The following is a 14,179-nucleotide window of genomic DNA, read 5'->3' as shown; positions in this document are numbered from 1 at the left end:
TGAAGGATTGAATAGACATCGATGGCATCAGGAAATTGATACCGGACTCGACGGAATCGATGGTCGCATCGATAGGAACGAAGAGGACACCAATGGAAACGATGTGGGCGTCGACGGCATCGGTGGCCTGGCCACGACACACCCGGGCATTGCATAGACGACGACGGCATTGACAATGGCATCAACGACACAGAGGTGTGCATCGATGACACCAACGGAAAAATCAGCACCATGGATTGATGGCACTGAAAAAAATCGATGCGGGGATCGATGGCATAGACAGACCGCCGGGGGAGGGGTGTCGAAAAAGGCAGGACGGCCTGGAAGGGGGTACTGACGGTAGCGATGGAGGCATAGACTGCGCAAAGGTACCGAGGTATAAATTCATATGGGGGCCCTGGCGGCAACGGTAACCGTGGAAGTCCCTATCCCACTAGCGCTAATAACCAGGCAGAGGGTCACAGGAGGACACTCGCAGGCTGTGTGGGGCTAACTGTGAAAACATAGGGAGAGGGAAGGCCGCAATTCGGTTGGTAGACCAGGGAAACCATAGTGAGGTGACAGGAACCGACCGAAAAACAGGGCATAGTACTCTCCAAGCGTCGATTAAACGTACGCGAGGGGAGACCCGCACAGGAAAAAAGCGTTTGTGAAGTAAAAGTTTAAGTGTTTCCGTGAAGAAAAGTTGTGAGAATTTCTCACAGAGCTCCTAACCGCTATGCTTACTGCAGAGCGGAAAAAAGACTGAGGGGACACACCTGTGGTCACAGGGATAATTGCAGGCTGAGCATGCTCAGTGCACTCAGTGTGCCAGCATCAGTCAAAGCTTTATAGAAACTTTGACAGAAAAGTTTTCCGTAGCGGGGCCCCGTCCACTGACATCACCCATGTGTGAGGACTACCATCCTGCTTGTCCTATGAGAACTAAGTATTGCCCTGGGTGGTGGCTATCATCATAACACTACAGTTTGGATTATGTTTTCCCTATATGCATCACTTTGCACTTGTTCACATTAAATTTCATCTGCCATTGGATGCCCAGTCTCTAGAGGACCTTCTGCAGGAATTGATCACCTCACTTGTTCCCTTTTCCATATCATTTATAAATATGTTAAAAAGCAATGGCCCCAGTATAGATCACTGGGGCATTCAGTTATTTACCTTCCTCCACTAAGAAAACAGACCATTTAGTCCTACTGTTTTTGTCTTTTAACCAGTTCACAATCCACAATTACCTCCTATCCCTTGACTTTTAAAATTTTCTAGGAGTCTCTCATGAGGGACTTTGTCAAATGCCATCTGAAAATCTAGACACATTATGTCTACCAGCACACCATTATCCATAAGTTTATTAAGCCTTCAAAAAAATGCTGTAGATGGGTGGTGAGGCAAGACTTCCCTTGGGAAAATCCATGTTGGCTCTGTCCCCTTAATCTACAATTAGAGGGGAATGGTCAACAATTGTGATGTCCACAAATCTTAGAGCATTCAATGAGAGAATTTATTAAATTTTTATAATTGTCAAACGACAGATACTGCAGTCCAAATCTGCAGTCTCCTGACACAGTCCATATCAGGGGACTGCTAATTTGGACTGGAGTACCACTGTCATTTGACACATTATAAAAAAAATTCTCACTAAATGTTCTAAGATTTGTAGACATCACAATTGTTGACCATTCCTCTTTCATTGTGAATTTATACTGATGGTTTGGCCTCCTCACCATCTGAGTTTGCTTCTGTCCCATTAAATCATGTCTGTCCAGTAATTTTCTTCTTCAGAAATTTTACCATTTTTCCTAGCATTGACATCAGGCTCATCAGTCTATAGTTTTCTGGATCATCCTGGAGCCTTTTTTTTTTAAGATCTGCATTACATTGGCTAGGATCCAATCTTCAGCTACAGGTGCAAGAGATCATTTTAATGACATGCTAAAAAATTAATAGGTCTGCAATTTCATTTTTCAGAACTCTGTGGTGTACACCATCTGGTCCAGGTGATTTGCTACTCTTTAGTTTGTCAATGTGCCCTATTACATCTTCTATGTTTATTGTGGTTTGATTGAATTCCTCTAAATTGTCACCTTTAAATTCTGTTTCCAACATAGATATCTCCCCAACATCCTCCTCAGTAAACATCGAAGCAAAGAATTTAGTTTTTCCACTATGACCTCATCTTCCCAAAAGAAGTGGAGTGCCACTTTTGCTCTTTGATCTTCTACTGATCCAACTGACTCCCTCAGACTTTCTGCTTCAGATGTATTTGAAAACATTTTTAGTTTGTGCCTCTACAGCAAGCTTCTTTTCAAATTCTTTTTGCCTGCTTTATCCATATTTGCATCAAACCTGCCAGTACACAAATCTAACAAAATGAGCTTTGAAATGGCTTTTGGATTAGATATACAAAATAAAACTCTGTAAAATGAATGGACATAACAGAAATAATTTCAATATAACTGTATAATTTGGAAAAATGATGGCCTGCATAAAATCTCAGTTTTTCCTCAATAAATGTTCAATTGATATATTGATATTTAGCTTACATCAAAAGGCTGCTGTCCTGCCACAACCCACTATGCCACCACTAATCAATTAAGCTAACGGCTAAATGAGCATGTCAATAACTTCATATTGCAAGATGCTTTACTTTGCTTTAAACAGAAACAATATAGGCAATGTTTTCAGAAAATGTTACAATATACTGTTTAGTACTGTTTAAAAATCTTTACTGTAAGCTTGAAGCTCATATATCTGAATTCTCATCACTATTTTATCACTTGCATTTATTAAAGCACTGTTAATACAAGGTGAATACATCTGTTTGCATTTGGAGAGAAGATTTAATACAGCTAAAGTGTTTTCTATGAAAGAGTTACTGGCTTAATTATGTACCATGTAGAGGTTGTATCAATTTCTGTTCATTTAGAGATTCGCTAAAACATATAATTTGACCAGGGTGCCTAAACGTTTGCACACAATTGTATATACATGCACACAGCCTTGTTTTCATAGAAATCAAGTGGCAAGCATTTTTTCAAAGAAAGTTTTAGAACAACATGAGGAGATTGGAGGTTAATCAGAAGCATTACAAAAGTATTTCTTCAAAACAAAAACAAAGAAGTATAGTGGCTAGGAAGGGAAAAGATCTGAATCAGATCTGAAGACAGCATTGGACAAAGGATCCTTATCGACTGGAAAACCTGGAATTGGTGGGCAGAATATGGACTTGGCAGCCTATATCTGCTGTCTCTTTCTTATGTACCAATAAGCAGTTACACATGACACTGATGCCTATGAGGTTATTAAGCCTCAGATAACAATAGTTGAACTATGTAAAAATATAAGATGCAGCAACTTCATGAATTTGAATATACAGTATGAATGCCTAGGGCAGAGCTTCTCAACCACTGTGCCGCAGCACATTGGTGTGCCTGGTGTTACTCTAACCCATAGATATTGGTACAGGGTAGCAAATGCCACCTCAAATTTAAACATTGGATCAGGCAGGGATAAACCAAACCCCTGTCCGATCCAATCAGCAGTGACAAATCCCTAACTCCCCTCCCCCTAGCAGCAGCAGTCTTGTTTAATTAAACGTTATCTCTTGCTGCTGCAGGGCCAGTCTCGCAGCTCTTATCACGAGACCAGCCCGGCGGCAGCAGATGACGTTTGGCTAAACACGACTCCTGCTGCTGCCCCTAATCCCATCCCGCCCATGGCTGAAGAAAGAAAAAAAAAGCTCCAGAGGCACCATTGAGCAGAGCCCACAAACTCAAGGCTGAAGAAAAAGAAAAGATCTGGAGAGGCTGAGAGAAGAACCCACCCACTCGCAGCCAAAGAGGCCCAGCAGGTCCGGGAGAGTGCAAAAGAGATTGGGATCCTGCTTGTGTGTGTAAGAGAGCGAGAGCGGGATTGGGAGTCTGCTTGTTAGTGTGCCTGCGAGAAAAAGATTGGGAGCCTGTTTGCGTGTGTGCCTGCGAGAAAGAGAGATTGGGTGTCTACTTGTATGAATGCCTGCCTGTGAAAGCATGTGTGTCACAAAGGCTCTCACAGGCACACACACAATGTGTCTGTAAGGGAGAGAAAGCCTGTGTATGTGTGAGAGAGAGGGAGTGTGTGTGAGAGAGCATAAGCAGGTATATGAGACAGAGTATGTGAGAGATTGAATGTGTTATTGTGTGTATGTGAGAGAGTAAGAAGATAAAGTTTGTGCGGTCCTCCCTCCTTCAATTCATGACAATCTCAGGGTAACTGGAAATAAATGGTCCCAGGTATGGAAAAGCAGGTGTTTTTAAAATCCTTTTTATTTTAATTATTGGGTGGTGTTTGATGTTTCCACTGTTTTGAAATATTTTATTGGTGTTCTGGGGAATTTGTAAAAAAAAGTTTTGTATAATTACTGGATATTTTGTCATCTGTTTTAACTTAGCTTGATTTTAATATTATGAATATTTTATGTCTATTTTATTGCTCGATGTTTTATTTATTTATTTTATTTAAAAACTCTTTTATACCGTCGTCGTTAAGTTAGATAACCATCACAACGGTTTACAGCAAGGCACGCAAATTAATCATGTGCCATCATAGTACGGTAACAATTCATTACAATATAAACTGTGTGTGTAGGTTACGCTTGTCTGTTGGGGACATATTAGGCGGTTTGATTTTAGGAATGATAATGTTTCTGTTTTGCCATTGTTGCACTTATAATACAGTCAGGCTTATGGTTTCTAGTTCAGTTTTTGTTGGCCATTTCTTTTTATATTTTATGGCCTATTTTGCTTTGGAGAGGGTCTGTCTTGTGTAACTAATTCTTGCTGTGAAAATGATGGTACTTATCACTGGCATTTACTGCATTATGGTCATCTCTTCATTTCTATTTTAACAAAAGTTTGCTTGTTACTAATTTCATCTGCATTTCGAAAACTTTGAATGTTGTTGAAAATATTTTTTTATACCACATTTTCACTGATGTTAGTATATATGTTAGGCAATTATTTTAAGCAAGTGATAGACTGGGTTGCTGTGAGCATATAATTGATAGGCTTTTTGCTTCAAAAAGCCATGTTCACAGGGTAATGTAATCAAAAATGTTTGCATACAACAAACCAACCCTTTAAGGGAACACTGGGCATTGGGGAGGAGATTGGGATTGGATCTTGATGGGGATTGGGCTTAGAGGAAAAAAAAAAAAAGAGTGCTGTTTGGGTTGGCCCTTGGGGAGGGAAGGTAGTGCGGTTCAATTTAGTTAAAAGTACATCTCCTGGGATTTTCACAGTTACTTGACCAGTAATCAACAGGTGCGCTACGAGGATCAAGCAAACTTGAAAGTGTGCCCCGATATAAAAAGGTTGAGAAGCTCTGGCCTAGGAAACAGAGCTCTGAATAGGTAATTCACTCAAAGATTTGTAAATGAGCAATCCCTTTAAGGTAAAAACAATGGACAATGTGATGACATAGGGAAACTGTTGATTCACTCAAGGGGTCTGTATGGTAAATCTACTAAAAAAAACAATTTACTTTACTGTAAGAAAGGGAAGGGCCCCTAAGAAAAGTCAGTCTGCTCATATCATCAAAACAGAGTCCCCTGTAAGGAGGTCTCTTGGACTATGTTGCATTTTTCAAGAATGCTGGATCTCCCTGTGTAACTGCAAAAAGAATGCATATGTGGATGCTGTTATAGTTTGTTTCAAATGTAATTAGTAATAAAACTGAGCAATGATAACTCATATTTCGCAGTTGTCTTCTAGGCAAGTGACTTTAAAGTCCTGGTATAATACCCGCTTATCCCCTCACAACATAATGTACAGTTAAAGATTTTAATGAATGCCCCAGATGTGTAAGAAAACATGAGAACAAGGACAAAAGGTTAGGTGAAAATCAGGTAGAACTACATAATAGAGTACTGCATCCATTCCTCAATTCCTGTGAGCTGGTAACTAGCTTACACCAGACTACTCCTTCAAGCTCCATGAAGTCTAGCACTAACAAATACAAACTATTTCCCAATGATACAGCCTGTGCACAATTCTATAGGTCAGGCAAACAAACTTACCCTTCTCAAGGAAACCTCTGAAGTCACATGATTTTCTGGATGGACCCATTTAGATGAGGGAAGTCCAAGTCCTGAGTAAGTATGTGTTCCATTTGGATACTGCCAAATTATTGGATAAAGTCCAAGCTGGTTATATGAAGCAGAAGGATGAGGCTGTCCAAGAAGATGGGGAGACTGATGCTGGAGCATTTGCTGTTGCTGCTGATGGGCTAATGCCAAGTGGCTTAGGCTGCTGGCATGAGCAGTCTCTAGTCGTGGGTGACCACCAAGTAAAGAGGCTGTAGGAACTCCAGGTAACACTGCAGGGAGTAAGTGAGGGTGATGGACTGAATGATGTGGTGCACTACCAAGAGCATGTGCATTAATAGATATTGAGGCTTGGTTTGGGGACCCAGATAGCAAGTGAGGATTGGCAGTTAGTGCAGGATGATGTGTGTTGGGGGTTAAACATGTTCTGTGAGATGGGGAATGAAGAGCAAAATTATGTTGACTTAAGTAGGGTGAAATATGATTTGCTCTGGTCTCAGGGCCAACAAGAGCAGGATCCCTGTAAACTGTGAAATGTTCATTCTTGTCTATGATAAGAGGACTTTTTGTACTTTCTATAGCACCCACTCGAGCTGTCACTGGATGAAAACTAGACCTATGCAAATCTGATTCTATTCTTGCTGATCTTGCTGTTCCAATAGCTTGGTTGTTGTGGTAATTAACTTTAGACATTAAGGAATCAGGGGAATGGGCAAGTCTAGGCTTAATGGCATCAGAACAGGAATTAGTTTTGATTTTATTGGAAACACCCACAGAGGTGTTTGGTTTAAATTTTAGAATATCAGGGGAAGGTGTTTGTATATGATGTGGTTTATTTTCTTCAGTCAAGGAAGACACACTTAATGCAGGCATGAGACCACCCTGGTAAACTTTTTCTCTCTCAGTAACTGGAGTCTGACTTATGGAGGTATTTGTTTTCATATACCCAGACTGTGTTAAATCCATTTTACTGACAACACTACTGCTCCAGTTAGGAGCTGGATCTTGCTTTCTTTCTTCTGAAAAATGAGCATTTCCAAATGAGCGTTTTATGTCACTATTAGGCATCTCTAGTTTATGAACTGTGTGCAGAGCAAAAGTATTTGCAGTATTTTCCTGGACCACATTATCACAAATGTTTTCATTAGAAATGTCAACAACATATTTTGGGGTGGAAGTCTTGGAAATAAACTGCTCATTCGATACCATTTCTATAGTGTTGGTCTTCTCTACAGTGCAATCTTGAACAAGTGGATCACTGGCATTCTGATTGTGAAGGGTAGGGTGTTCTGCTGGATGGAATGAAAGCTTTCCTTCTCGCATCACTAAGTCAGCTGACTTCATACTTTCTGTCTCTTGATGTTTTTCATCTTCCTGTATTTCATCCCAGGGCGACCTCCTTTCCATTAGTGTCTGATTCTCTGCCCCATTGCCATTCTGGGATTTTCCTTCGCCATTTATCTTTGAAGTATGCTTAATCTTCAGCTCATTCTCTGAATTTTGCTGCAAGGAAGAATCACTTATTCTTTTATTCAAAGTTTCTGAGTCACTGCCCTCAGAGTAGTCTGAAACATTGTCTGTCCGCAGCCTTTTCAGACTTAATTTCTTTTCATCTTCTTCAGGTTTTCTTCTTTTATTAAGAATATGTTTATTCTTTGCTTTCAAATTTTCTGCTAACAAGAAGAGAGGAGAGAAACATTATCCCAGTTTATTTCTGTTTTTAAGGAATTTTCCATTGGTTAAAAGAGAACAATAGTGCTCTTACCTCCTCGCCCTGATATATCATATTTTTCTTCCTTAATTCGGTCTTCATCAGGCAAGCTGCTATCTGAGCCTTTTCTCTTATTTGGACGAACATTCCGTTGCTGCTGGTGATTCTGTTTGGGTGTTGCAGATTGGGAGTTCATTGCTGGTCTAGGACTATTAGCTTGAGCTCGTGTATAGTGACACTAGATATAAATCAGATACCACTGTAGTTACTAAGATAAACATCTACCGTAAGTCACATTATACTATAGCATATACTAAATTATTTTGTATATATTAGCTTCAATAAAGAAAGCATCTGACAACAAAAGAAGCCTATGAGTTACTCTCTAGTTTTTCATTATTCAACTTCCAAAATGGCCATATGATGAGGAAAAATGTTATTAAGATACTTAAAAATACATACATGAGCTGTGTTGTTGCTCTGGTTGGAACGAGACCTACGACGAGATGTGATACCAATATTTTCACCTTTCAACAAAGAGTAAACAACATCATCTAGAAAGGTCATCTGAACCATAGAAGGATCAACATTCTGTGGCTCTAGCACCTAAAAGGGAAATTAATCATTTCTAAAACCAGAATCACCTACAGATGTTCAGTCATACAAATATATAAAGCAAAAACTAACATCCACAAGTTTAAAAGAAAAAGTGACAAACACCACTTATTCTATCAATGACTAAATTTACCTTAAGATAGTGCAGCTGAATCTCGGAGTGATTTGTTTTGAAATGGAAAGAATGAAGGGGTGGGGGAAAGGGGATGTCTTTACCAAGCAAAAAAAAAAAAAAAAGGAAAAAAATTATATATTTTACTTTTGTATTGTTTCACGCGATTGATTCAATTCATTACATTTCTTTATTTCAACAGAAATTTATGTCAGGAAAATGGATTTAAAATCACTTGATCTTCTTAACTACATAAGAAAATTGTGTATAAAAAAAAAAAAAGAATGATGCTAGAAACATGGGAAAAGGAATCAAGGGGAAGTCAACAGTGAAGAATAGCAAGAGTCACGAAGAGAGACCCAATCAGGCCGATGCAATACAGCGCGCTCAGCCGAGCGCACTGTTTAATCCGTGGTTGGACGCGGGTTTTGGATATGCATCCACAGCCCCTTATTCTATAAGAGGATTAGTGCGTCTAACCCCCTGCGAAATTAATAGCACTCATCACATGCAAATGCATGTTGATGAGACTATTAGCGATTCTCTGAGTAAAAAAAAAAACAAAAACGTGCGCCCGAAGCGCACATTTATACCCTCAGAAATTAAAGCCTGCCCAGAGCAGGCTTTAATTTCCAAGCAACCCAAAAAGTGTACAGAAAAGCAGAAAATTCTGTTTATCTGCATTTCCTCAGACTAAATATGTGCAGTCGGTTAGGAAAATGGGCGCTCGTAAAACTGAGCACCTGTTTTCCTAACCGGTTGACAGCCAACTTCTCCTGAGAGCCCGCTGCTGAGGCGGCGCTAGGGTTGTCCAATTTCCCCTAGTGCCTCTTTTTTACTACAGCACCCAATTTAAATATTAAATCAGTCACCTCAGCTAGGTCGATCGGCACGCATTGGGAGAGCGGGTGCTCAATCATGAGCGCCCGTTTTTCCCACACCAATACTGCATTGGCCTGAATATGAAAGCAAACCATAAAGCCCAACAATGATTAAAGGATGAGTTTGGAGAATAGAGGAAGCAGCAGCAATGATAATTTTAGGAAGAATTAAAAAAAAGAAAAAAAAAAGAAAAAAGCTTTTTATCTAACAGTTATAAGACTGACAAACAGATTATCTAGCCAGCAGGCTGTATCACGTTACAGTGAGATTTCCAGGATTCTGAAATGCTCAAGACAGACATGGATATATGCTATGTTGCAGGATCTCTAGAAAGCACCACTCTAATGGAGAAATTACTTACCTGATAATTTCGTTTTCCTTAGTGTAGACAGATGGACTCAGGACCAATGGGTACAGTGTACTCCTGTTAGCAGTTGGAGACGGATCAGATTTCAATCTGACGTCAGCCCCTAGTACATATACCCCTGCAGGAAGTGCAGATCCTCAGTATTCTTCCTTGCAAAGCATCGTGGATATATGTTTGGCTGACTGATTGATTAAATTTATAACTTGAATAACTTTACAACTTGGTTAACGTTAAAACTTGATTAACCTGATTAATAGATTGGTTGGTGAGCTATAGCTGGAGACCGCCAGAGAGCTCAACCTGAAGCGTCGACACCCGGTAGGGTGGATATCCTGGGTAAATGGAAATTTGGTTTACCCTTGAATCATGTATGTGTCCGGCAGCCAAGGGCGGGATACTGAGTCCATCTGTCTACACTAAGGAAAACAAAATTATCAGATAAGTAATTTCTCCATTTCCTAGCGTGTAGCAGATGGACTCAGGACCAATGGGATGTATAAAAGCTACTCCCGAACCGGGTGGGAGGCTGCCTGTGACCCACTCAGTATTGCCCTTGTAAATGCCGTATCCTCCCGAGCTTGAACGTCGAGACGGTAAAATCTGGAGAAAGTATGGATGGAGGACCATGTCGCCGCCCTGCAAATCTCGGCGGGTGACATCATTCTGGTCTCCGCCCAGGACGCTGCCTGGGCTCTGGTTGAATGGGCCTTGACCTGTAGAGGCGGGGGCTTTCCTGCTTCTACGTAGGCCGCCTTGATAACTTCCTTGATCCAGCAGGCTATGGTGGCCCGCGAGGCCGCTTCCCCTTGTTTCTTCCCGCTGTGAAGGACGAAAAGGTTGATGTTCCATCCTGCCTCTTCGGTGTACCACCGTCCTTGGGCGGTTAACTCCTCGCAGTGTGCTCCCCATCCTCGTAGACTGGCGTCTGTGGTGAGCAGGGTCCATGTCGGGGAGGATAGTCTTGATCCCCTGTTTATGTGGTTGGTCTGTAGCCACCACCATAGCTGGGTCCGGAGCCTGCTCGGGAGTGCCAGCCGAACGGTGTAGTTCTGGGTCCGTGGGCTCCATCTTGATAGGAGAGAGTGCTGAAGGGGCCTCATGTGGGCTCTTGCCCATGGCACTACTTCCAGCGTGGATGCCATCAGCCCGAGGACTTGCAGGTAAATCCCATGCTGTGGGACGAAGGTCGTTCAGTAGTGTTTGCAGCCGGTTCCACAGTTTTGATCTCCTCGTGAGGGTCAGGCTGACCTTGTCTTCTTTGGTGTCGAATCGGACTCCTAGGTATTCCAGTGACTGGGATGGCTGTAGAGAACTCTTGTTTGTGTTGACCACCCATCCTAGGCTCTCTAGTAGAGTTGTGACTCTGCTGGTCGCTTGGTGGCTTTCCGCTGGTGACTTCACTCTGATCAGCCAATCGTCTAGGTAAGGGTGTACCAGGATCCCTTCCTTCCTCAATGCTGCTGCCACCACCACTATTACCTTGGTAAATGTCCGGGGAGCTGTGGCTAACCCGAAGGGAAGCGCCCGGAACTGGTAGTGGCGGTCCAGGACCTTGAAGCGTAGATATCTCTGGTGTTCCTGGTGAATTGGTATATGCAGGTAGGCTTCCGAGAGATCCAGGGAAGTGAGGAACTCTCAAGGTTGTATTGCCTTTATCACGGAGCGCAGGGTTTCCATGCGGAAGCAGGGGATCCTCAGGTGACGGTTGACCGACTTGAGATCCAGGATGGGCTGGAACGTTCCCTCTTTTCTTGGGAACGATAAAGTAAATGGAATAATGCCCAGTATTTGCTTCCTGTGGAGGTACCGGTATGATGGCCTTGAGAGCCAGAAGTCTGTTTAGCGTGGATTCCACTGCCGCCCTCTTGGCGGGGTCGTGGCAAGGAGACTCCACAAACTTGTCCGGAGGGGCTCGCAGGAAATCCAAATAGTACCCCTCTCGAATGATGGCTAGGACCCACTTGTCCGAAGTTATCTCGACCCATCTGCGGTAGAATAGGGTTAGTCTGCCCCCTATGGCTTCTTCCTTTAGACGGGTCAGCTGAATCTCATTGTGGGGTGCGGCTGGGGCCTGAACCCGAGCCGGTTCCTCTCTTGTTGTGCTTGTTCCGAAAGGACTGGTTTCTGCCTGTGGAGCGTGGCGCTTGATAGCTGTTCCTGCTATAAGGGTTGAAGCGCTGTGATCCTCTGCCCCGGGATGATCTGGGGAAGGGTCGCTGGTTTCTCTTTGTCTTGTCTTCTGGTAAGCGCGGCAATGGGGAGTCTCCCCATTTGTCTCCAGTTTCTCCAGTTCGCTTCCGAACAGGAGGGATCCTTTGAATGGCATCCTCGTGAGTCTAGCTTTGGAGGATGCGTCCGCTGACCAGTTTCGGAGCCAGAGTTGTCTCCTAGCCGCCACTGAGGACGCCATCCCTCTGACCGCTGTGTGTACGAAGTCAGAGGCAGCATCCGTTAAGAAAGGATAATGCTGGTTCCATGACTTCTCCTGGGATGTTATTCCTGGCTTGGGATAAGCAGGCACATGTTACCACGGTGCAACAGGTCGCGATTTGAAGAGCCATGGCGGTGACATCGAAAGACTGCTTCAGGATGGACTCCAGGTGCCTGTCGTGGGCATCCTTAAGCGTTGTCCCTCCCTCCACTGGGATGGTGGTGCGCTTAGCTACCGCACAGACATGGCGTCCACTCTTGGGCAGGTAAAGAGGTCTTTGGTTGCCGGGTCCAGGGGGTACATGGCTGCCAGGGCTCGTCCCCCTTTGAAGGTGGACTCCGGGGTGCTCCATTCCAGGTCAATTAGCTGTTGCGCAGCTTGTAACAGCGGGAAATGGCGAGAGGTCTGGCGGAGGCCTTCCAGTAGGGGGTTCGGCTTAGGTTCCCCTGGAGTGCCTGGGGTCGGGATGGCGAGCTCAGAGAGACATTGTGAGACTAAGTCCGGGAGTTCGTCCCTTGCGAAAAAGCGTCTCATGGTGCGGTGAGGTTCTGTCCCCGGGGGGGAGTTCTCCTTCTTCCAGGGGTTCGGCCTCCTCTTCGGATATGTCTGAGTCCTCATAAGTGGGACTTCTTGATCTTGGAGGCCTGTATCTTTTTCTTGAGGGGCCTGGTGCATCGGGGTCCTCTCGTGGAGCATGTGGATGCGAAGCTTCAGTTTGCATTCGAACAAAGGTGTGAATCCCCTTGAAAAATTCCACCCATGAGAGCGACGCAGGGTCCAGGCCGAGTGGCACCGGCTCTTTGGGGGTCCCCGGCTGAGGGGGTGTCCCTCTGGGATTTAATAGGTCCGGGGTGTCGCCCGAGGAGCTGGTACTCGGCCCTGGGTGCGCAAGGCCTTGGCCTGGGTCCCCCAGGGCATCCTCACACTGGGAACATAGGGCGTCGGCCGCCTCGCTCTGTGCAGCCCTAATGTGGCATGCTGGGCAGAGATCTTGCTCTTTTAGCTCAGTTTCTGGTGGTGCCATAGTTGACTGCACGTAAATCTTAAGCGCTCCTGTGCGCCCGGGCCACGTGTAAGATATGTGCGCAGCTGAGCGCCCAAGAATTATTTATGCGCACAGCTCGTGGCGCGCGTAATCTGTGCGCCTTGCCTATGCGCGTGTAGCTTATGCGCACAAGGGCTATGTGCGCATACGTACGCGCAAAAGTAGATTTGTGCGCCTAAAACCAACTTTGTGTGTTCAGTTGTGCGGCGAACGGAACGGCGAATGAAGACAAGATGGCGACGGCGAGCACACGGGCAAGATGGCGACCGCCTCTGAGGGTCTCCACGTGGCAGACCCTTGGGCTAACCGGGGTCTGTCCCTGCTAGGGTGGATCAACCCGGTGGCGCTGGTCTCGTCGCTGACCTGCGCTTCTCCTCGATCCTCGGAGACCGGGTAACAAATGAGGATTTCTACCTTACCTTGTCTTCGGCGCTTCCCAGCTTCGCTCCGGGCGGTCTCCGGCTGCAGGGGGAGACGGTAAATACCTTCACCGCCCTGCTCGAGGGTGCACCCGCTGCCTCTCAGCCGCGCCCGGGAAACCGAGGGCTAGATCCCCACCGCAATTCGGCCGCCGGACCGAGGCTCACTCACTTCCGAGGGACCACGGAAATCACCTCGGGAATCTCAACTGGGGGAGGGACCCGAGGGTATCACCGCAGGAGAGCGGGGCTCGTCTTCCTTAAGTAACTTTTCTTCTTAAATTTGTAGTTTAGTTCTAACGCTCTGAGAGCGTGCAGATAGTCCCTAACTGCTTTGGAGACGGAAAATACTGAGGATCTGCACTTCCTGCAGGGGTATATGTACTAGGGGCTGACGTCAGATTGAAATCTGATCCGTCTCCAACTGCTAACAGGAGTACACTATACCCATTGGTCCTGAGTCCATCTGCTACACGCTAGGAAATATAGAGATGCCATCTAACTATATTGCGTTT

The 14,179-nt window shown here is 44.5% G+C and overlaps 1 protein-coding gene across 6 annotated transcripts in view; it reads right to left on the bottom strand.

Annotated features, from left to right (window-relative positions):
- The window catches only part of JMJD1C (jumonji domain containing 1C), a 597,281-nt gene that overhangs the window by 154,077 nt on the left and 429,025 nt on the right, over positions 1 to 14,179 (bottom strand). For 5 of the 6 annotated variants that reach the window (XR_003857847.1, XM_029609729.1, XM_029609731.1 and 2 more), the window contains 3 exons: positions 8,256 to 8,399; positions 7,848 to 8,031; positions 6,056 to 7,755 (listed from right to left, as the gene is read on the bottom strand). Coding sequence is in view for 5 of the 6 variants with exons in the window: in XM_029609729.1 (XP_029465589.1) it covers positions 6,056 to 7,755; positions 7,848 to 8,031; positions 8,256 to 8,399 (2,028 nt within the window). In the remaining variant the exon portion in view is untranslated. The remainder of the gene's footprint in view (positions 1 to 6,055; positions 7,756 to 7,847; positions 8,032 to 8,255; positions 8,400 to 14,179) is intronic. The other variant, XM_029609730.1, reaches the window with a different exon arrangement.

The sequence above is a fragment of the Rhinatrema bivittatum genome, chromosome 7 (assembly GCF_901001135.1).
Source record: "Rhinatrema bivittatum chromosome 7, aRhiBiv1.1, whole genome shotgun sequence".
Taxonomy (NCBI): Eukaryota; Metazoa; Chordata; class Amphibia; order Gymnophiona; family Rhinatrematidae; genus Rhinatrema; species Rhinatrema bivittatum.
This window is presented reverse-complemented; position numbering and strand designations above follow the sequence as displayed.